We start from the raw sequence: 24,168 nt of genomic DNA on the forward strand, positions 1-24,168 counted from the left end.
TTTACGGTAGTGGGATAGTAAAGTGTCAGACTCATCAAAACACTGTTCCTGTATAACAGTAAATGACCTTATATTAGAAAAAATAGATTTAAGAAGCGCTAAAGAAGCTAAAGACACTGGATTTTCACAATTATAATAATCAATTTATTAAACAATCTAAAGTGAATAGTATTATTAAAAAACCAATAACAATTAATTCATTAACAATACATACATACAATATAATTAAATATTATTAAAATCCAATGAAATCTCATTCACTAAAAATACATATATGCAATGTAATTGATATGAGTGCGCACTCTATAGATTAAAATTACTCCATAAAACAAATGATAATATCATGATCTTATATTGCCAATGCCTTTGTCTTAATGCTTGAATAGACACGTGTTTAATTTTGGGCCAATGCTGGTTACCAGGAGCCGGGAATACAAGTATACACAGCCGTTTGAAGTACCCTACCTGCAGGCTCCGTGTGAATCCTGGAAGCTCCGTAAAAATCCTGCAACCAGAGGGGAGACCTGACAGCCTGAAGACACGCTAAAGCAAACAAATTGTGTCATCGGAAGGCAGATAAGTACAGATCTCATAACCCGAAGGTTAGAGTACAGGTAACATTAATTGGGAGTATAAAGGCAAACAGCAAAAGACAGTATGCGAATATAATACAGCTATATAATAACATTCAGATACTAAGGATCTAGAATCTGTTTTCATGAAAGAAGTTTTTTTTTGGTAACAGCAAAAAGATCCGGGAATTTGTATAAAGCGCTTTATACTGTGACATTGTTTTCAATTACAAAAGAGAGGACTAACCGTTACATTTTTTAAACTTATAGTAACGAGTAACTCAGCTTCTGATTGGCCCAAAATTAAACACGTGTCTATTCAAGCATTAAGACAAAGGCATTGGCAATATAAGATCATGATATTATCATTTGTTTTATGGAGTAATTTTAATCTATAGAGTGCGCACTCATAGTATCAATTAAATTGCATGCATGTATTTTTAGTGAATGAGATTTCATTGGATTTTAATAATATTTAATTATATTGTATGTATGTATTGTTAATGAATGAATTGTTATTGGTTTTTTAATAATACTATTCACTTTAGATTGTTTAATAAATTGATTATTATAATTGTGAAAATCCAGTGTCTTTAGAGCTTCTTAAATCTATTTTTACAAATATAAGCTACCTAATTAACACCTTGACTGCTGGGCATAATACAAGTGTGGTGCGCACCAGCATTTAGCGGCCTTCTAATTACCAAAAAGCAACGCCAAAGCCATAAATGTCTGTTATTTCTAAACAAAGGAGATCCCAGAAAAGCATTTACAACCATTTATCCCATAAATGCACAAGCTGTCTGTAAATAATTTCAGTGAGAAACCTAACGTTAGTGAAAAAGTTTACTATTTTTTTTTATTTGATCTGATTTGGCGATGAAATGGTGGCATGAAATATACCAAAATGGACCTAAATCAATACTTTGGGTTGTCTAGTGTCTACAGCTAAAATTAACCCTACAAGCTGCCTATTAACCCCTTCGCTGCTGGGCATAAAACAAGTGTGGTATTGGCCTATAACTTGCAAAGAACATGTAAACATTGGGTATTTCTAAACTCAGGACAAAATTTAGAAACTATTTAGCATGGGTGTTTTTTGGTGGATGTTGATGTGTAACAGATTTTGGGGGTCAAAGTTAGAAAATGTGGTTTTTTTTTCCATTTTTTCATCATATTTTATAAAAAAAATTATAGTAAATTATATATGATATGATGAAAATAATGGTATCTTTAGAAAATCCATTTAATGGCGAGAAAAACAGTATATAATATGTGTGGGTACAGTAAATGAGGAAAATTACAGCTAAACACAAACACTGCAGAAATGTAAAAATAGCCCTGGTTCTTAAAGTGAAGGTCCGTTTTGATGAATTAGTACCCTGTTTTTAATAATCCTATTAAAAACAATGGCACTTTAATTCATCAAAATTGACATTTCACTGTTTTCTTCAAAAACGTACCTTTTAATCCTGAATGCCGCTCCAGCGATTCCCCTGGCCGTCGGAAGCCTCTGCAGACGTCAGAAAGGATGAATCAGGCTTCCTCCAATCAAAGCTTCCCCACCAGTGGAATCTTGGCCTGATGCAACGCTATGATTGGAGGAAGCTGGATTCGTCATTTTGGACCCGCGAAGACGGCTTGCGACGGGCGGAGGAAGTGCTGGAGCGGCTGCCAGGATTAAAAGGTACGTTTTTGAAGAAAACAGTGAAATGTCAATTTTGATGAATTAAAGTGCCGTTGTTTTTAATAGGTTTATTAAAAAACAGGCACTAATTCATCAAAATGGACCTTCACTTTAAGGGTAAGAAAATTGAAAAATGGTCTGGTCACTAAGGGGTTAATGTATTTATGTGTGTATATATATGACTGTAAATACATATATACACATATAAATACATTAATATATATGTACACACATATACATATACACACACACATACAAACAAATACATATTTAGCAATGTATATGTATGTGTCTCAATGTTAAAGCACTTTGCCTGCCTTTTTTTTTTCTAACAACCGAGATCTCTAATCTTTTGAGGCCTTATAACAATTTTGTGTAATATTTTTTTTTAAATAATTGTTGTTAGACAGTGTTACTATGAGTGTACCTGTACTTTGTAATGTATTTTTGAAGTGTTTTGTGCAACTTTTCAGTTTCGGAAAACAGTTAACCACAGCTCTGAGATTGCGGTAAAGATTGAAGCTAAATGGCGATTGTGCTAGCGCAATCGAGATTTCCCTCCACTTGTATCAGCGCAAAGAAAATGGCTCGCAAAAACAAGAATGCGCTATCGCAAAACTGTTTGCGCCTCACTTGTAATCTGGCCCACAGTAGTGTAGGGTCTATAGTTATAAAATTACAGCATGTAATATTTTGACTATTATGGCCTTTTAAAATTTCATGATCTAAATTACCTCATTCTCTTGGTATCATTTGTTTAAAAGCATACCCAATTAGGCTCAGGAGCTGTAATTCTTTACTGGGAAGTAGCTGCTGATTGGTGGCTACACATTGCCTATGTGTTCAGCTAACACCCAGCAGTGCATTACCACTCCTTTTTAAAAGGCTACCAGGAGAATAAAGCAAAAAAGTAAATTGTTAAGTTGTTTAAACCACAAATTTTTCTTTTGTGATTCAGACAGAGCATAGAATTTTACTACTTAGCTGCCAAGGCATCAGATGTAGGGCATTTTGAACTGGATGAAACAATGGAACCACTATCTCTGCTTTCTAGAAGAACAAAGAGGATGAGAGGGAATGGGGGAAATACGTAGTCCAGCAGTAAAGCCCAATGTTAAATATTCTTGAACTCAATCCAATAACGCTCTCTGATCACAACCAGTACGCCATCCATAATTAGCTTGTGCCAGGGCCCAACTAGTGCGCTGGCCCAATTAAGCCCAGACTTAATACACTAATTAATATTACAAACATATAACAGTGAATTAACCCACTGACTGCCTGCTTATTAGGGTCTAGTGTCCTATAACCTGCAACAGGTACCCTTGCTTCTGGCACACAAAATAATGTAAGTATATGTGAGGAAAGGGGAAGAATAAACCTACCTGAGAGAAGCAGATAGACTAGTGCTAGTCACCTGTGCACCTTTCCCATGCTGACAATGGTTAGATTTAAAGTGACAGTCTACTCCAGAATTTGTATTGTTTAAAAAGATAATCACTTTATTACCCATTCCCCAGTTTTGCATAACCAACACGATTATTATATTAATATACTTTTACCTCTATGATTACATTGTTTTTAAGCCTCTTATTGGAACATCTGGGTCAGACAGATATTACAAGCAACGTTTCGGGTTGACATTCCCCATTCTCGTGACAACCAGTATTTATGAAACCATGGTGTAGCATATTTTAACCCCTTAATGCCGTTAGGAGGCATGGAATGTCCTAGACGTTCTGCTGTACTGAAGCAGCTACGGCTTCCTAACTGGGATCGCGGACTGGGAGGCATGCCTAGCGTCATAAGCACTCCCCTCAGACCTGACCCCATCATTGAAATCACACGCATCGCATGTACGAACGCGTGATTTCAATTTTTTACTAATTTGTTTACATCGGAACTTTGTTCAGATGTAACAAATTAGTACCGGCAGGAAGGGGTTAAAGACCATGTTTTTAAAAATAAATAAATAATAAAATAAAGCTTACCAGTGTACACATTGTGAGGATCAGTACCTTCCGTTCTATGCCTTTTCCTTGAGGAACCCAATTTCTCTCTAAATCGAACAGTTATTGAAACATTTTGAAATCCGTCAGTGTTCTTCTCAGAAAATGACTTGGTTTCCACTAACTTCCCAAATTTCTTATTAATAAAATGATGCACTGCTGTCCTGTGTTCTTTACGGTCATCTGGCTGAAATGTAAATCTGGAATTCTCCGTTTTAGCATCTAGAAATTTAAAAAACTCATCTGCTTCCTCTTCCGATGTCAGTTGGCAAAGCTCTCGGTATTCAGGGTTAGGTTTTATTAGAACTTCTGTGCACTTAGTGACAGTCATAAGAAAAGGAAATGTCTGCCGTACAGCACTATGGATAGTTGCCCGTTTATTTTTATCAGGAAATAAGCCCAGAGAAAGTTCTTGCGCACAATCTCCATCTACTTGAGTTTTCCATGTAGTTTTTATACAACTTGCAAAATGGTTTAATGACTCTTGAATATCCAAATTCAACGGACAATTGTGTAAATTATCTGATTGGGTTTCACTTTCATTTACAGTATTATCTAAATAGTTATTAGGATCACTCTCAGTTCCAGAAGTTGAATTGTCAATTACAGATGTATCACAAACATCTTTTGAAATGATTTTCTGTTTTTGATTTCTGTTATGGTGATCCCCATCATTATTTGTTTTTATAAATTCTTCAGTTCTATTTCCGCAATCATTTGTAACCAGCTGTCCGTTGACATTTATTTCTGTTACAACAAAATCAGCAGAGGAGTTTTTAATAGTACCATAAAATCCAGCATGATCACTTAAATAGCTAAGTGAATCAAGAATTGTTGAAGAGCGTTCTTTATCCATGCTTAACACTTAAAAGCTGTAAGAATAAAAGAAACAAAGTAAGTAACAGTAAAAATGTGTATATTTTGATAAAAGCATAATAAATATTTTTGCAATATATTTCATTTTGCAAAAATGCACTTTGTAAAAGCTACTACTGTTTTTAGTGGCATACACACATGTACTGAGCATGACAAGTGCAGTGGCATTTAAATAGTACACCTGTTCAAAAAGTCAGTGGTGGTATGTTTGGCACATGTTAAATCATTGATGACACAATACACACCTAGGTTTGCCACCTCGGCCATGTTTTCCTGGACACTTATCAGTTACATATGCTGTAGGGTGTGCAGGAAGGAACTTGTATTGTGCTGTTCATATGATGGCCAGAGGCACAATACATGTTCCCCCCTGCTAACCCTGCAGCATGCGTAACTCATAAGTGTCCAGGAAAACATGGCCGATGTGGCATCCCTATACCATTAATTGCTCACTGCGCAGCTATGTTGTTTGAGTAATGGTACAATGAGCATGCAAAGAATATGTAAATATGCTGCTTCAACAGTTATATATTTTACTAGAAGAATACTTGCTAATACAAGTGTAATGCAAACAGGCCTCTATTCAAAGCTGAAATACACTAATGTTCTTTTTAGTTTTGACCCTTACGTCATAAAGGGTAACTGTCCTTTTAAAGAGGATGACATTTTTTTTTGTCATTATAAAAAAAAAAGTAAGTCTGCCGCTCCAGATAATATTCATTCAATAATTTTAAGGAAGCTGTAGTGTTGTACCATTAGCTATGTTTTAAGGCAGTGTTCCCCAACCCCCGGGCCGCGGACCGGTGCCGGTCCGTGGATCAATTGGCACCGGGCCGCCCGCGGAACTTCAAATCCTTTCACTGTGGTGGGCGGCCGAGGCGCAGAGCATTGCGCCCTCCCAAGCCCGCCCATTGTGTGACAATAGCGAATGAAAATTCGCTATTGTTACACTGATGCTCCTCCTGGCCAATCAGGGAGCGGGTCCTCCCGCTTCCTGATTGGCTGAAAGGCAAACCTCACACCATTGGCCGAGGAGGAGGCGCCACGGGAGGACTGAGGACTTGAGGTCGGAGACACGGGGACTGAAGAGAAGCTGCCGTGAGGTAAGTGCACGGAGGGGGGGGGGACTCAGCACTATCAAACGGAAAGAGGAGCAGCAGTGGTTTTATTAGAATGCCCTCTCATTCACCCAGGCCTATTGCACTTATTTAGGTCAACAACTCCTGGGTCGATTGTGTTTGTGCGGGTTCAGGCATAAGTGCACGGAGGGGGGGGGGGGGCGGGGGTTCTCTGCTATTGAGGAGACTCAGCACTATGGCGCAATGATCTCTGTATTGAAAGGGGGAATGCTGGGGCATCTCTGTATTGAAAGGGGCATGCTGCCATCTCTGTGTTGAAAGGGGCAAGCTGGCATCTCTGTATTAAAAGGGGCATGCTGGCATCTCTGTATTGAAAGGGGCACGCTGGCATCTCTGTATTGAAAGGGGCACGCTGGCATCTCTGTATTGAAAGGGGCACGCTGGCATCTCTGTATTGAAAGGGGGCACAGTCATCTTTTGTGATTTATATATATATTTCACAGTTATTTTGATACACTGGTCATATATTTAAAATACTGATCACATTTTTGCGTTGATAGTTTTTTGATTTACATTCGGATTTAGGTGACATCTGGAGCTGAGCGGTTGCAAGCAGCTTTGCAAAGAAACAAGCTCAGGGTTCTCATTGATTTGGCATTCTAGTGAGTTAAATAAAATAAATCACTTTATATTCATTTTTTGGTGTAGCTGTATTTTATTTTGAAGGCATGTTTAAATACAATTAAATTAAAATTATTAAATCAAAACAAGCGGGCCACGGAAAAATTATCAAACATTTACCGGTCCGCGGCGATAAAAAGGTTGGGGAGCACTGTTTTAAGGGACATGAAACCCAACATTTTTCTTTAATGATTTAGGTAGACTATACAATTTTAAACAACTTCCCAGTTTACTTTTATTATCAAATTTGTTTCTTTGTCTTGGTATCATTTGTTGAAGAAGCAGCAATGCACTAATGTTTTCTAATTGAACACATAGGTGAGCCAATGACAATCGATGTGTGTGTTTGAATGTATACACACATATATATATATATATATACACACACACAGGTAGCCCTCAGTTTACGCCGGGGTTAGGTTCCAGAAGGAATGGTTGTAAATCAGAACCATCGTAAATTGAAACCCAGTTTATAATGTAAGTCAATGGGAAGTGAGGGAGATAGGTTCCAGGCCCCTCTCAAAATTGTCATAAGTAACACCTAATACAGTATTTTTAAAGCTTTGAAATGAAGACTTTAAATGCTAAACAGCATTATAAACCTAATAAAATAATCACACAACACAGACTTCACTTGCATTTTTCTGCAAACAGTTCTTTCTATGCATTCCAATCTGGACTGATTTATAGACAGGAAGATCTTGTTCCTTTGAAATCTGCTCGATAGCTCAGGTCTGGTTAAACTGATTAATTTCAGCTTGCTTGGCTTTGCTGCAACACAAGCGGACAGCTCCACCTACTGGCTATTTTAATAAATGCACTGCTTCTCAAAGCTTTTCAATAGCAGTCACATGACTGGAAAAAAGGTTGTTATTCTGAAACGGTGTAAATTGAACCATTGTAAAACGAGGGTCACATATGTAAATATATATATATATATATATGCAGCCACCAATCAGCAGCTAGAACCTAGGCTATTTTCTGCTCCTGAGCGTACCTAGATAAACCTTTCAGCAAAGGATAACATAGAAGGAAGCAAATTAAATAATAAAATTAAAAGTACATTGGAAAGTTGTTTAAAATTGTATGCTCTGTCTTAATCATGAATGTCTAATTATGACTTTACTGTCCCTTTAATCTCTGCCGACTCCAGTTGCTCTGGCCACTTGAAGAATTGGTAATTTGGTGCATGACTGCATGTAGATTAAAAAGGCCAGATGGGAAGACTCCACTAACTACAGCCCTGTGCGCTTGACTTCAATAATAAAAAATATATCTGTACTTTTAAAGAAAAAACCTGTGTGAAACAACTTATGTGATCTAAGATACAGTTTTTCTATGAAGAGGCCATATCAGACACAACTAGTGGATTTTGGATTTGGGCTAAATGTGTCCCTCTGCACTTATTTTTGAGGCCCCTGGGTAAAAGCTGAACTAACAGTGAGTGATTTGCAGACTTCTCTTTGGTGGGCAAACAAGGTGGCTACAACTCAAAAGAGCCCTTTGGAGGGGAGAAGAGCAGAGAGAGGATACCTGCTACTTTTCCTTGTGCATTTTTAGGAACTATATTATTTGTGTGTTTAATAGCCATGGAATATTTCTGAATCATGAACGTTTAACCCCTTAACGACCGAGGACGTGCAGGGTACGTCCTCAAAAAAAAGGCAGTTAATGCCTGAGGACGTACCCTGCACGTCCTCGGTGTGGAAAGCAGCTGGAAGCGATCCTGCTCGCTTCCAGCTGCTTTCCGGTTATTGCAGTGATGCCTCGATATCGAGGCATCCTGCAATAACCATTTGTAGCCATCCGATGCAGAGAGAGCCACTCTGTGGCCCTCTCTGCACCGGACATTAACGGCTACGTTTGAGGGTGGATAGGAGCCGGTGTGGGAGGCGGGGTGGCGGCCATCGATGGCCCCGGATGATGCTGAGGGGGGCGGGATCGGGGGCGGGAATGCCCGGGGGGCGCGCACGGGCGCGCGCGCGCGTGCACGGGGGGTGGGGGCGGGCGCGTGCACGGGAGGGAGCGGGTGGGAACCGCTGCACTACAGAAAAAGTACCATTAAAATTTACTAAAAAGGGGAAATAAAGTTGGCAGTAAAAAGATCAGGCAGGTGGTGGGGGTTGGTCTGTGGGGGGGGGGAAGCTACACTACAGAAACTAAAAATAAAAACAAAAAAAAAACGTTTTATTTTGCAAAATGGGTACTGGCAGACAGCTGCCAGTACCCAAGATGGCCCCCAATAAGGCAGATGGGGAGGATTAGAGAGCTGTTTGGGGGGATCAGGGAGGTTGGGGGCTAAGGGGGGATGCTACACCCCCAGCATATGTAACTATGCTTTAAAAAAATAAAAATAAAAATAAAAAAACCTTTTATTTTAGTACTGGCAGACTTTCTGCCAGTACTTAAGATGGCGGAGACAATTGTGGGGTGGGGGAGGGAAGGGAGCTGTTTGGGAGGGATCAGGGGGTCTGATGTGTCAGGTGGGAGGCTGATCTCTACACTAAAGCTAAAATTAACCCTGCAAGCTCCCTACAAACTACCTAATTAACCCCTTCACTGCTAGCCATAATACACGTGTGATGCGCAGCAGCATTTAGCGGCCTTCTAATTACCAGAAAGCAACGCCAAAGTCATATATGTCTGCTATTTCTGAACAAAGGGGATCCCAGAGAAGAATTTACAACCATTTGTGCCATAATTGCACAAGCTATTTGTAAATAATTTCAGTGAGAAACCTAAAATTGTGAAAAATTCAACGTTTTTTTTAATTTGATCGCATTTAGCTGTAAAATGGTGGCATGCAATATACCAAAATGGGCCTTGATCAATACTTTGGGTTGTCTGCTACACTACACTAAAGCTAAAATTAACCCTATAAGCTCCCTACAAGCTCCCTAATTAACCCCTGCACTACTGGGCATAATACACGTGTGGTGCGCAGCGGCATTTAGCGGCCTTCTAATTACCAAAAAGCAATGCCAAAGCCATATATGTCTGCTATTTCTGAACAAAGGGGATCCCAGAGAAGAATTTACAACCATTTAAGCCATAATTGCACAAGCTGTTTGTAAATAATTTCAGTGAGAAACCGAAAGTTTGTGAAAAAGTGAACGACTTTTTGTATTTGATCGCATTTGGCGGTGAAATGGTGGCATGAAATATACCAAAATTGGCCTAGATCAATACTTTGGGATGTCTTCTAAAAAAATATATATACATGTCAAGGGATATTCAGGGATTCCTGAAAGATATCAGTGTCCCAATGTAACTAGCGCTAGTCTTGAATAAAATGGTTTGGAAATAGCAAAGTGCTACTTGTATTTATGGCCCTATAACTTGCAAAAAAAAGCAAAGAACATGTAAACATTGGGTATTTCTAAACTCAGGACAAAATTTAGAAAATATTTAGCATGGGTGTTTTTTTGTGGTTGTAGATGTGTAACAGATTTTGGGGGTCAAAGTTAGAAAAAGTGTTTTTTTTCTATTTTTTTCTCATATTTTATAAAAAAAATTATAATAAATTATAAGATATGATGAAAATAATGGTATCTTTGGAAAGTCCATTTAATGGCGAGAAAAACGGTATATAATATGTGTGGGTACAATAAATGAGCAAGAGGAAAATTACAGCTAAACACAAACACCACAAAAATGTAAAAATAGCCTTGGTCCCAAACGGACAGAAAATGGAAAAGTGCTGCGGTCATTAAGGGGTTAACTTTATTGTCCCTTTAAGCGTACAGAATTCATATTTGTGTACAGCATGGCAATGCATTGCATGTGTCACGGCAAAAAAAAAAGTAACTGCTCGCTTATTTTTTTGTTTTCACTCTTGCAGTTTCAACCATACTTTGCTAACGGATTATTACTTGATGACGATAGTCCTTATAAAAGGATTTTTTTTAAATAATATAAATGTCCCTTTTTGCGTTTCATGGTTTCCCAATTTAAAAGCTAAGCTAACACAGTGCACGTTACTACAAATGTATTATATGTCTAACCATAACCAAAGCTTCTGCACACCCGTCATGCTCGGTGAAAGGGGCGGGGGTTGTTCCCCCAAACCACATGGCCACTTTACCTCCTTCGGCTTCCTCTCTCCTAGCTATACGGCAGCTAATCAGGTAGCGCGCACGATCTGACGTAACGAAATCCCTAAACTCATTGGCTCCCAGAGTGGGCTGTGCAGTTTACGCTATACGGAAGCCAAAATGATAATAGACTTCATGTGACGTATTCAAAGTATCTGCTACTGAAAGGATGTGAAAGCTCAGTGTTGTGAATATAGATTTGATAGCAAATAAAATCTAGTTGTAGGAATAAGACGTCGTAAACTTACATAGAGTTCTTACCAAAAAGAGTGCTGTTCTGTTTTGTTCAATTGTAGCACATTGGGAGTAGTGGGAAGTGCCGGGCTGTATGTGATGCTAATGGAGATTCTGTTATTGAGCAAGAAAAAGGGGAGTACACGGAAATATTGTATGCTATAGTTGTGCTGGGGATCAGAACTTGGTGGTTGTGGTTGATAGTGCTCGTCAGAGTAGGTGAGTGCCAGTGTTATCAGTGGGTACAATATGCTTTGCAATTTAAAAAAGGTGCCAATATTTACTAATGTTTAATGCCTTTAGTTTTACCAAGTTTTGTAGGAAAATGTATTATAGAATTACACTGTTCATCAGACTTCCTCATGTGTAAGTTACTGTTGTCAATGTCAAGAGTTCCTAAGTGTAGTTGTGAGTGACACAATAACAGTGTATCTAGTTCAGCAAGTAATATGGCAGCACCTCAGCCGGTTAGCCCCTCCCCAATCAAAATGTTAAAAGGATAGTAAAAGTAAAGTTCAAATAAAACTTTCATGATTCAGATAGAGCATGTAATTTTAAACAACTTTCTAATTTACTTTTGTCAAATTTTCTTTGTTCTCTTGGTATTCTTTGAAAGCTAAACCTAGGTAGGGTAGGCTCATATGCTAATTTCTAAGCCCTTGAAGGCCGCCTCTTATCTAAATGTATTTGAAAGTTTTCACAGCTAGAGGGTGTTAGTTCACGTGTGCTGTATAGATAACATTGTGCTCACACACGTAGTTATTTAAGAGTCAGCACTAATTGCCTGAGTTGCAAGTCTGTCAAAAGATCTGAGATAAGGTAGGAGGCAGTCATCAGAAGCTTAGATACAAAGTAATTACAGAGGTAAAAAGTATATTTCTATAACCGTGTTGGTTATGCAAAACTGGGGAATGGTAAATAACGGGATTATCTATCTTTTTAAACAATAACATTTTTGGTGTTTACTATCCCTTTAAAATACACCTAATTCAATTGATTTGATATTTGTTGATCAGGTTAGATAAATTGTTTTTGTTAGTTTTAACATACAAGAAGAGGTATTAACAGTTATTTTATGGAGGGCTAACCCGTTATCAGCTTCTCAACAAACATTTTAATAAAAAGTTTTATAATTTGATAGATATTTCTTATATCATATATATATATATATATATATATATATATATATATATATACTCCAGCCCGCCCACTAAGATCTAACCTGCTCCTTTCATCTTTGATTATCACCTCTTCCCATGCTAGACTAGGGTTGCCACCTCATCCATGTTTTCCTGGAAAACCTATGAGTTACACATGCTGCAGGTTGTGCAGGGGGAAACATGAATTGCACCCCTGGACAGCACTATTCATATTTCATACCTCCCAACATTTGTGGCTGAGAATGAGGGACACAGGAGGTTAATAGGATTCTATCACCATGTTGTGGGTGGAGCTGTGTTAAGAGAGGAGGGATCATGGGTGTTTAGTAGGAGGGATTGTGGGTGTTTCTGGATGGTCTGTGGTGTGGCTAAGGGAAATTCTGTAAAGAGGGACATATGGCTGTCTCAGAGGGACAGGGCTCAGAATCAGGGACTGTCCCTCAATAGGGACAGTTGGGAGGTCCACCCTGCAGCATGTTTAACTCAGTGTCCATGAAAACATGGCTTTGGTGGCAACCCTATGCTAGACTGCTGGACTTCTCTTGTGCAGCACCTACCCTCTGGGACGCTGTCCTGCTGTCAGACTTTCCCCTAATCTAGCTTCTTTTAAATGCTCCCTAAATGCATTTTTGTTCAGGGAAGCCTACCACCCAACTAAGTAACAAATGAATCCCATTTACCTAAGCTCCTATACTGTAAATAGTAATAAAGTGCTCTTGGATACTTGATGCCCTCGTGGTTGCACCTAAGATTGCTCACTCTAATTTTGTTGTACTGAGGAATTAGCAACATCACAAATGATGTAACTGCTGCTGTGTCAGTTGCTTTAGAATCTATCATGTACAGTTATTATAATACAGTAATTATATACAAGCACAGCTGCCTCCAGTACATAAGAGCCCACGATTACTGCTCTTGTGTTTGTGTTTTAATATAGCAAAAAGTGTAATGCAGTTTAGAATTTAAATAGACAATAGCAAGGAAATTATTGCACATGACACTACTGTCGTACTAATTAATATACCTTAAATATGTGTTTTTGCATCGTTTAGAGGAAATACAGTGCAGCTTGAAATTATTTAAGGTATAAATTACCCAAGAAAATAGAAAAAGAGGGGTTTTTTTAAGTGCACAATAGCTCTTTATATAAAATTAACAGAGTTAAAATATAACTTTAATAATTCTCTTTAAAAAAGGGCTAAATCACTACGGACACAAAATAGGAAACACACCAAGCTGGAGAGGTGATCCAATATCGGTAGGTGCCCCTATTATTCCTGGCCGATTACTGGATACCTCTGCATCTGAAATGCTCGTGGGATATTCCTCTATCAGACCAAACTTGGCCAGTAGTCTTCTTATCCCGGCATCAAGTGGAATGGTAGGAAATATCCCAGAGCAGAGTGAGTTTGTGAAATGAGGTAAGCAGTACTCACAGTAGGCAGGGTAGTCCTTCACGGAAATAGGATGAAGGTAGAGAAGGGTCAAAACAGACAGAGTCCGGAAACAGGAAGGCAATCCAGCAGAATAGCAGTTCAGGGGTAAACCAATAGAATGACCAAGAACAGGCAGGTATCAGCAACAAAAGGTAATCCAGCAGTAAAACAGTTCAGGGGTAAAGGAATAGAATGACCAGGAACAGGCAGGTGTCAGCAACAAAAGGAAATCCTGCAGTATAACAGTTTAGGGGTAAAGCAAGCAGAGTGGTCAGACAAGCAGAGTTCAGTAACGATATAGCAATCCAGCACTTTAGGGGTTAAGCAAGCAGAGTGGTCAGACAAGCAGATTTCAGTAATGATATAGCAATTCAGTACTTTAGGTGTTAAGCAAGCAGAGTGGTCAGAAAAGCAGGGTTCAGTAACGATATAGCAATCCAGTACTTTAGGGGTTAAGCAAGCAGAGTGGTCAGACAAGCAGGGTTCAGTAACGATAAGGCAGTTCAGTAATAGTAAGTAACACAGCACCCAGGATCACACACAGTAACACCTATACTTGATCATAGGTGAGAGGGACTGAGGCACTTACATAGGAAGTCTTCGCGCCACAGGAGGAATCCCGACCGGCATCAGAGAGGGCATGCGGTGATGACGTCACCCCTAGTGCTAGAAGCTACCGCCATGTTCATGGCAACGGACAGTGCGGCGTGACAGCATCAGTTGAGAGTACCACCTATGGACAGCCTCTACCAGAAAAAAGGCAGAAACAAAAAATAATAAATAAAGTGACAAAAACTAAACAATAGCAACACTTGCTATATAAAAAAAAAAACACTAGGAATACTGCGCACAATTTAAATTATCGAGCAACCAATTGAAATCAAGCTGTGAACGTTGCTCTCGTTCCTATTGGCTACCGATACTTCAGCTCTAACGCACCCCTGATTGGGTTTTTCTAACCAATCAGTTGCAGAGCTATATTTGTGAAAAAAAATCTGACATATGCAAGTATTGTCTTTATCCTAAATTATACCAGCTCTTCACAGATTTGATTAAATATAATAATAATGTTTAATTATTATATAGTCCAATTTGGTCACAGTCACGTGACCCAGACTTTTGTATTTGATTTTTCAAAACTTTCCATCTACCTGATTAATGACTGAAAACCCCACCGTACTTGAGAGTAGACACCCTCACGTGATTTTATTCATCCAATCAAAATGTTGCCTACAAATTCCAGTGTTAAGATATTAAAATAAAGGAGCATACATATTTTATTAATTTAAAATTGATATATTATATATATTACATCAATTGCCCCGATTTCATTAAATGATTGCTAAAAAATTATAATTTTCCTTCATTCCATGTGGTTGTACACTATTCATCAGAAAAAATCCACCTGGATTCCCCTTTGAGCAGTTCTTGTGTATTTACTCCCATAATTCCACTCTAGTCCCCAGCAGTTCAATGTCTTCATATTAGAGTTGTTGCATTCTAACAAATGTCTAGCAGCTGAAGCTATTTGTTTATTATTTGCTATGTCTTTCCTAGTATAGTGATTCTACATCACGTTACCAGATATGTTGTTTCCTTCACACTTATGTTTTTAAGTTTATTAATAATATGCATAGTATCACACACATAAGACGGTAGTTGCACAACATAATTCCTTAATCTGCATCTAAGTATTTACTAGCCTCCTGTCGTTATTATTTAATCCCTTCTGCTATGTACATCTCAATTGGCCATAGGACAATATTCCTGCCCTCAATTACGCACAGAAGAGGAAGAAAACTAAAAGATCATGTATTATCTAGCCATTTTCATGCTTTTCAGGGGGTCAGTAGCCTGCAGTTCATGTAAAGTCTGTACTCGTATGGTTAAGATGTCTTATATTGACAGATTTGGCAGGAAACGCATGTACAATAATTACGTAAACTGTAAGACCAAGAATTTAATTTACTGTCTAAAGTGTGAATGTAGTATATTCTACTTGGGTATGTCAACTCGCTCGATGGAGTGAGGGTCACAGAACATCTAAGTAACATTCGCAATGCTAGGAAAGACATAGAAAATAATAAACAAATAACCAGTTGCTAGATATTTTTTGGAAAGCATTGACCTGTAGAGACCTGTGTATCTACTCCTCATGGAATTAGAGGAGTAGATACACAACAGGCACTGTTCAAAAGGGAATGCAGGTGGATTTTTCTGATGAATAGTGTTTAACCACATGGAATTAATGAAAATTATAATTGTTGGGCATTCATTTAATACAGTGGGTGCGAGGAATTTATTGTCAGTATATTTATAAGATTCTCAGTAGTGCTCTCCAAATAATATGTCAGTCTATGGCAGGGTTATAATACACTATATTTAATAGTTATCCTTTAAAAATAAACCCTCAATCAATATGCATCTACTAGAAACCACAAAATTAATATAAATACCTGAATTCTTTTTATTAGTTAATATCTATGAACACATTAAAAATATGTTTGTAATACCAGAATATGAATCAATATTATACACGTTTAAAAACTATTAAGATATGCTATACTTCTTACAAAGCTCATAAAAGTTTACCTTTAAAACTAGTCTTATTTACAATAGCCTTTCATTCAATTAACACAATGAGACTAAAGTATAAACCACTAAAACATTCAGACTGGTACAATTCTAATAGTGCTTATATGAACAATAGAACAGTATATATATATATATATATATATATATATATACTTTACCAGATGATATTCAGCTTCAAGACTTGTCCCACCTCATATAAAATAAATGTAATTGCAATTGATAAGAAGAAGTATGGCCCACTTTGTTTTATAGTTTGACTGTCTCCCACGCAACAGCTTTCAGTCAGTTTCAAAATCAGCAGTCCATCTCCTCCTATCCTGCATACAGCTTATATTGTTTAATCATTGGTGAGAAATATGGGCGGCCCTTCGGAACCTTCTTGTTATTGGGCCTTACGGAGCTGAGCATGGTCACCATGGAAACGCATCTTTTAACAGTTAAGTCCCTTGACTGTCATATTGTACTCTGGCCCTCGGGTGGAAGCATGACAACACAAAACAGATTCCTTTTAACCATTTCTAGCATTTATGTTTCTAAATCTTGCATATCCCATATAATGATTATATTAAACAATACTATAACATTGCATTTATCACTTACAATCCGAATTCCAGGCAGGGTGGTATCATGTAAATTTTGTGATCATTTCTATACCAAACACCATTCTATTATATTAAAATAAGTACACTGTTAATTCAATTCTCCCTATTAAACATATTATTTCATTAATAAATTACAATATTAATTGTAGATGGGGTAGCATCACATCAATTTTCTGACCACTTTGATATGAAACATCATGCGTCTCTAGCATTATATTAAAACAATTTATATGTAAATACAGCATGTTTCACATTTCTATGTATTAAATCCTGAATGCATAAATTTTGTCTATGCAGATCTGAAATTATATGTCTGAAAATAAAAGAAAATACAGAGGTTATTATTCTGACACAGTTAAACATTTTGGACCGATTAAAATAGTCACCTATCAAGCTTAGTAAATACTCATGTAATATTAGAAAATTAGACAATCTCCCAAATTTCTACATTCAAATATGTTTATTTGCTGTATTTTCAGTAGATTTCAAAGTTACACTATAACATATGTTTTTGCTGGCCAAGTTTTTATTACCCCACTTACATAGCATGGGGTCAATTTGCATTTGAAATGTACAGGGTTACTTTCTCACAAAATATCTCACTTAACCTAGACTAGCAGGCAACGTTTTAAAGGGTAGTAGATTTTATCACACATTTCCAGGTAGTAAAACATATGGTCTCCTGAAATGGCTGTTAAAGTTAAACAAACCAAATGTTTATTGTTCTCACTTGTATGCCCTTTTAACTTTTGCATCCTGCATGGGGGAGAACTGACATGAGTTAAATCAATTTTTTCTGAATGAATGAATGAATCATTTGCTACTAACTAGCCAAATATATGATTAAAATATATATATGTATATTTATTAATCTTTACATATACCTTGACATAAAGTAACATATATATGAATTTAAAATCAATAAAATATGTATACTCCTTCCTTTTAAAGTCTTAACACTGGAATTTGTAGGCAGCATTTTGATTTTATGAATACAATCACGTGAGAGTGTCAACTTTTCAAGTATGGAGTGGTTTTCAAACCTCAGTCAGGTAGTTTGAAAGTTTTGACCAATCACATACAAAAGTCTGGGTCACCTGATGGTGACCCAACTGGACGATATGTTATAGTTGAAAATTTGTATTATATTTAATAGAATCTGTTAGGAGCCAGCATAATTTAGAATAAAGAGAAGTAATACTTGCATATGTGCCAAACTCTTTACTAATCGCCTAAATAAAGGAATAAAACATAGCTCTGCAACTTATTGGTTAGAAAAACCCAATCAGGTGTGCTTTAGACCGGTAGTATTCTGAGTGGTCTCTTGATTATTTAAATTGTGTGTGTGGTCTTCCAAGCATTTTTCAATATAACAAGCTTGAAAAAGGCCCGTTTTCTTGTCGAAATGTATTGCTTTTGTTTCATTGTCACTTTATTTTTAACTCTGCATTTTTTCTGGTAGAGGTTGTACATAGGTGGTTCCCCCAACTGATGCACCTACCAATAATGGCTCATCTCTCCAGTTTGCAGTGTTTCCTACTTTGTGTCCATAGTGATTTAGCCCTTTTTTAATGAGAATTTATTTAAGTAATATTTTTACTCTTTTCATTTTCTATAAATATATATATACTATTGTGCAATTTAAAAAAAAAGAAGTGTTTTCAGGGGTCAGGTGAGCCAATCACAAAAGATACCAAGAGAACAAAGCAAATTAGGTAATAGAAGTAAATTGGAAACTTGTTTAAATGAAAATAAAATGTTGGGTTTCATATTCCTTTAAGGCTGCACACTCAACAGTTTGCTGCACATCATGTACACCATTGTTAAGTACCCCCAACAGGCCAGGTTTTAATTATAGCTGAACTAGTACACAGGTGAAATAATTAGCTGATGGGTAAGAGCAGGTTGGTAACCATGATGTTACTGATCAGAAGTTCACTTCACCTGTGAAAATCTGACCTGTTGGGGGTACTTGAGGACAGTCTAGTCAAAATTAAACTTTCATGATTCAGATAGGGCATGCACTTTTAAACAACTTTCCAATTTGCTTTTATCATCAAATTTGCTTTGTTCTCTTGGTATTCTTTGTCGAAAGCTAAACCTAGTTAGGCTCATATGCTAATTTATAAACCCTTGAAGGCTGCCTCAAATCTTAGTGCATTTTGACAGTTGTTTTTTTTTACAGCTAGACAGCTCTAGTTCATGTGTGTCATATAGATAACATTGTGCTCACTCCAGTGGAGTTACCTAGGAGTCAGCACTGATTGGCTAAAATGCATGTCTGTCAAAAGAACTGAAATAAGGGGGCAGTCTGCAGAGGCTTAGATACACGGTAATCACAAGGGTAAAAAGAATATTAACATAACCTTGTTGGTTATGCAAAACTGGGAAAGGGGTAATAAAGGGATTATCTATATTTTTATACAATAACAATTCTGGAGTAGACTGTCCATTTAAATCAATACAACTTTAGATTACTTCTCCCCTGAATCAGACAAAAAAAGTCTTTACTCTCCAATCTTCTTATATAACTAACAACCTGCGCCTTATACCCCATTCTTTTCTTCTTTTCTTTCTGCTTCTCTAATAATGTGCGATCTGTTATAATCTGATAATGATTATAAAACCCAGTGTTTGTACTAATTGAATTTGTATATTTAACTGTGTAATAGAATATCATAATATCTAGAAAATGATCTTCAATTCCCAATCTCCTACATGAACTGTTAGTGCTGTTGTTGTATAAAATCTTCATGGATTAAACATCTGTCCCTAATAGTCTATTTGTGCTGTATTTGTGAAGACGTAGTTTCTTTATAGAACAGTGCTAAGTGGTAAGAATTTAAGTATTTCATTCTGAACCTGCACTTTTATAAGCAAACAAAAATGTGCTAGTCTAAATGTAAAGTGACCTATGTCGTGGCCAGTAAATTCATACTGGTAAACTACCTGTGCTATAGTGAATATAAATATATGATTGTTTTCATTTGTAAATTTAGTTAGCTTCATATGGCGAAAATATCATAAATTGATCCATGTACTACTTGGTACATTCAAATTTATTTGGGATATTTCATTGTTATATATGATACAGAGGTATCTCTTAGCCAGAGAGCTTGATAGTATAAAATGAAAGCTAAAAATAATATTGTGCTACATTCTAAAGTGTAGCTATATACCATGCCATAAGAATATAATTATAATACTCTTTAAACATGAATGTGATAAAAAATCGTTAGTAGAAAAATCCCCTGGTGAGTGTGGTGTTGGTGTCTAATAATTCTTAGTGTAATAAACTTATTAGTTCGATAATAATAATAAAAAGAAGATGATAAAGGTAATAAAAGTATCTGATTAGTGAAAAGCATCTAGGTCCCTGTTCATATTTAAACCTTTGGGAAATATGGTGTTAAGTCGAAAAATCCAAAAGGTTTCCCTTTGTCTAAGTCTTAAATCTATTGTATAGATAAGAAGTAGGAATCTGTTCAATAGGGGTAATATGAAAGATATTAGTATCTCCATTATGTTTCAAATTGCAATGTCGAGATACACTGTGATGTTTATAATTATTCTCCATATTGCGAGAATGTCTCTGATCTTTCTGCAGGTTCTACCCACGTATTGTACCCCACAAAGTTGATATGTCAATATGTATATTATGAAAGTGGAATTACAAGTTATATGACTATGTATTGGGTAGTTTGTCCCCATAGTATGTGATGTAAAGCTATTGGTTCCTTGTTTGAAAAACCTACACATCCTACAGTTCTTAGTAAGGCCCATAATTATAGCTAAGGGCATATGTTTATGCTCACCTCCGAGCCAGTAGTGCATTGCTGGTCCAGAGCTGATTTTAACTATGTGTTTAGTCTATTTGTGGGTGTGAAAATGCTCTAGCACATTAGAGCTTTTTTATTATTGATCCTTTAGGACTTAAAAGGTATATGCATGCACACACCCAAAGCACAATACATGGGCACTGATTGGTAAGTAAGCTATGTGCACAGATCATACTTACCATTCAGCACCTATGTTAGCTCTGAGAAATGTATGCATGTGCATGGGCACCATGCACATGCATACATTTCCAATCTCATATTTAAAAAAACAAAATCTCTTTTTTAATGTTGCATTATAGCAGCTGTTGCCCTGTGTGTATGGAAGCCATAGCATAATACTGATCTTTTAATTCACTTTAAGCCAGAACTCAAAACCCCAAGCACCAAGAAGCCAGTAGAGACTTACAATTAGGCCCCAAGACACCTATTGGTGCCCCCCATCAGCCCCTACCAGCTGACCCTAAAATGTAGCCTGGTGAGGCTGAATCCTTTCTAGCACTCGCAGTTGTGAAATATAATGCAACTTTGGCCAAGCCCTACCTCTAATCCTCCTGTGAAGCCTCTTTACCAATGATGTGGGGAAAGCGAGCAGGAGTAATGACATTCAATTTCACGTGCGAAAATGGATGGAGCTGTTAGTAACATGGTGGACAGATAGGGGGTTCAAGTGGCCGGGAGTGTGTGAGCATATATGTAGCCCTGCTCTGCAACGTAGCAGGTGTGCCTCGCAAACAACACACGCACACAAACATATATATATATATATATAATGACAGCTAAAAGCTGCTGGCTCCTAAATTTATGGTCTGGCTCCTTGATTTTGAACAAATTGGAAATCCCTGTTTTAAAGGGACAGTCAAGTCAAAAATAAACTTTCATGATTCAGATAGGGCATGCAATTTCAAACATCTTTCCAATTTACTTTTATCATCAATTTTTTTTGTTCTCTTGGTATTCTTAGTTGAAAGCTAAACCTAGGTAGGCGTATATGCTAATTTCTATGCCCTTGACGGCTGCCTGTTATCCGAATGCATTTTGACAGTTTTCCACAGCTAGAGGACGTTAGTTCATGTGTGCCACATAGATAAATTGTGCTCACGCCCTTGAAGTTACATAGGAGTCAGCACTGATTGGCTAAAATGCAAATCTGTCAAAAGAACTGAAATAAGGGGACAGTCTAAAGAGGCTTAGATACAAGATAATCACAGAGGTAAAAAGTGTATTAATATAACTGTGGAATGGGTAATAAAGGGATTATCTATCTTTTTAAACAATAAACATTCTGGGGTAGACTGTCCCTTTAAGCACTAACAGTTTTTGCTCTTACATGATGTCATCAATTGACATAATTAACCTATGATGTTATTTGTTTTTAGGATTTTGGAATGAAGAAGGCAATAACACCATCTACCTATTTGCGTAACCTTAGTTTTGGGAAGGTTAGGCAGCTGGCTGATTTTCTTGATCATCAGGAGGCATGGAAAATGATTGCTGTGGACATAATGAAACCTTCTGGTGAACCCAGATATACACAGTTTCATATACGGTAAAAAAAAATGTTTACTTTTGTAGAAATACCCATAACGCTACAGAGACCAGTGTCCAGTAATTGAGGTGAGATTAAATTGGGATTGTCTGGGAGAAGGCAGTGAGTGATATTGGAAAAAATAAAATATTAGCTAAAATAGAGGAGAAAGTAATTGAACTGAGAACCTTGTCTACGCAATTGAGTTCTAGTGTGCTACATGACCTGTACAGGTTTCTGGAGTTTTAGGGTTGGTAAATATGACCTTTAGGAGATCATTACTTAAATAGGTTAATAATAATAAGAGGCTTGAAGAGTACTTGAACCCAGAACACTGGAAAACAAGAATCAAGTATGTTATTGTGCAGCTCCACTAATACTCTTTAGATTTATCCTTATTACTATTTTATTAGGTAGTTACTCTTTTATTTCATTATAGGGACAGTGAAATGTGTTAAATCAACTTACATTTGATATTCCTCATGATTTATTTATGTGTAAACCATTGAGATGAAGTTCAGTATTGCAATTATCTGCTAATTGTGAACATAAATGCATGTGTGTAGGGTGTGGGGAAGGCTTTTTACTCCATTTGTAGTACAGCTGAAGGGAATGTGGGGATAAAAAATAATAAAATTGTAATATCCATGACTTGTTAGACTACGTAATATGTAATTTATAACACCTATAACTAGGATGCTTCTATTTCTTTGTAATAATTTCCATGTCCTTGTAGTTTCTTTAGAGGATATGATAATTTGCATTTGTGTAACTATGTGTTTAACCACCACAGAGAGGACAACTCATAGTTAAATGTAATCTGCCAAGTTGGTCCTGAACAGGACATGATCAGTGATTTGGTGGTTACGTATGTGTGTGTGTCTCCTGATTGGCTTACCAGCTTTGATCTGCTCAGGAGCAGCAATGCACTAAGGCTACTGAGCTGACATTGACAATATGTTTGTAGCTCCTTTACAAAGCTTAAACTCATGTAAGGATCTGTGCAATAAAAAAAAAAGTCTCAAATGCACTATGTTCCTTTAACCTTTTCCCTTAAAGGGGCATTAAACCCAAACATTTTCTTCCATGATTCAGGTAGAAAATACCATTTCTTTTACAAGATATGACGAGTCCACGGATTTCATCCTTACTTATGGGATATCGCCTCCTGGTCAGCAGGAGGAGGCAAAGAGCTCCACAGCAGAGCTGCATAAGTAGCTCCTCCCTTCCCCCCCAACCCAGTCATTCTCTTTGCCTGTGTTAGTGATAGGAGTGAGGTAAAGTGAGGTGTTAGTTTAGATTCTTCAATCAAGAGTTTTTTATTTTTAAATGGTGCCAAAGTGTGCTATTTTACTACCGGGCAGCTTCTGGAAGAACCATTTACGTTATGGGAACTTGTGAGGTTTTAGTCTCACTACGCCTCCCATATTGGTGCTGCCTGGATATGGACTTAGTGAATTTCTCCTAAGACCCTTCTTTCTTCACAGGACCTCAGGAGGAAGAGTGGACCTCTTGACACTGTGAATATTTTCATGCTGTTCCTCAGCATGGAGGTAAGTGCAGTCTCTTTATTTCTGGGGCTTGGAGGCATATACTCAGAACTGACTGTACTATTGCAGTTTGGGGTTATGGGCTCTGATAGGGGTCTCCCTGTGCAAGTATGTTGGATGTCATTAGCTAAAGTAAACAGATAACAACCCACACACTGTTAATTTTTTCCAGACAGTCCGGCATCATTTCACATTAGCCAGAAGCGCTGGGAGGTTTATTATAGTGCTC

General features: G+C 37.3%; 2 protein-coding genes across 3 annotated transcripts in view; one reads left to right on the forward strand and one right to left on the reverse strand.

The window, feature by feature from the left end:
• The window catches only part of PUS7L (pseudouridine synthase 7 like), a 104,659-nt gene extending 93,316 nt beyond the window's left edge, over nucleotides 1–11,343 (reverse strand). Inside the window, exons 1-2 of one of the 2 annotated variants that reach the window (XM_053716734.1) lie at nucleotides 11,260–11,343; nucleotides 4,251–5,140 (exon numbers count right to left, since the gene is read on the reverse strand). In XM_053716734.1, coding sequence (XP_053572709.1) covers nucleotides 4,251–5,124 — 874 coding nt within the window. In that variant the 5' untranslated portion in view covers nucleotides 5,125–5,140; nucleotides 11,260–11,343. Of the gene's footprint in view, nucleotides 1–4,250; nucleotides 5,141–10,908; nucleotides 10,979–11,259 lie in introns of those variants that run through there. The other variant, XM_053716733.1, reaches the window with a different exon arrangement.
• Nucleotides 11,149–24,168, forward strand: part of IRAK4 (interleukin 1 receptor associated kinase 4) — an 80,597-nt gene continuing 67,577 nt past the window's right edge. Inside the window, exons 1-2 of the mRNA XM_053716735.1 lie at nucleotides 11,149–11,451; nucleotides 22,241–22,410. Of these exons, the coding sequence (XP_053572710.1) occupies nucleotides 22,250–22,410 (161 nt within the window). The 5' untranslated portion in view covers nucleotides 11,149–11,451; nucleotides 22,241–22,249. The remainder of the gene's footprint in view (nucleotides 11,452–22,240; nucleotides 22,411–24,168) is intronic.

The sequence above is a fragment of the Bombina bombina genome, chromosome 6 (genome assembly GCF_027579735.1).
Source record: "Bombina bombina isolate aBomBom1 chromosome 6, aBomBom1.pri, whole genome shotgun sequence".
Lineage (NCBI taxonomy): Eukaryota > Metazoa > Chordata > Amphibia > Anura > Bombinatoridae > Bombina > Bombina bombina.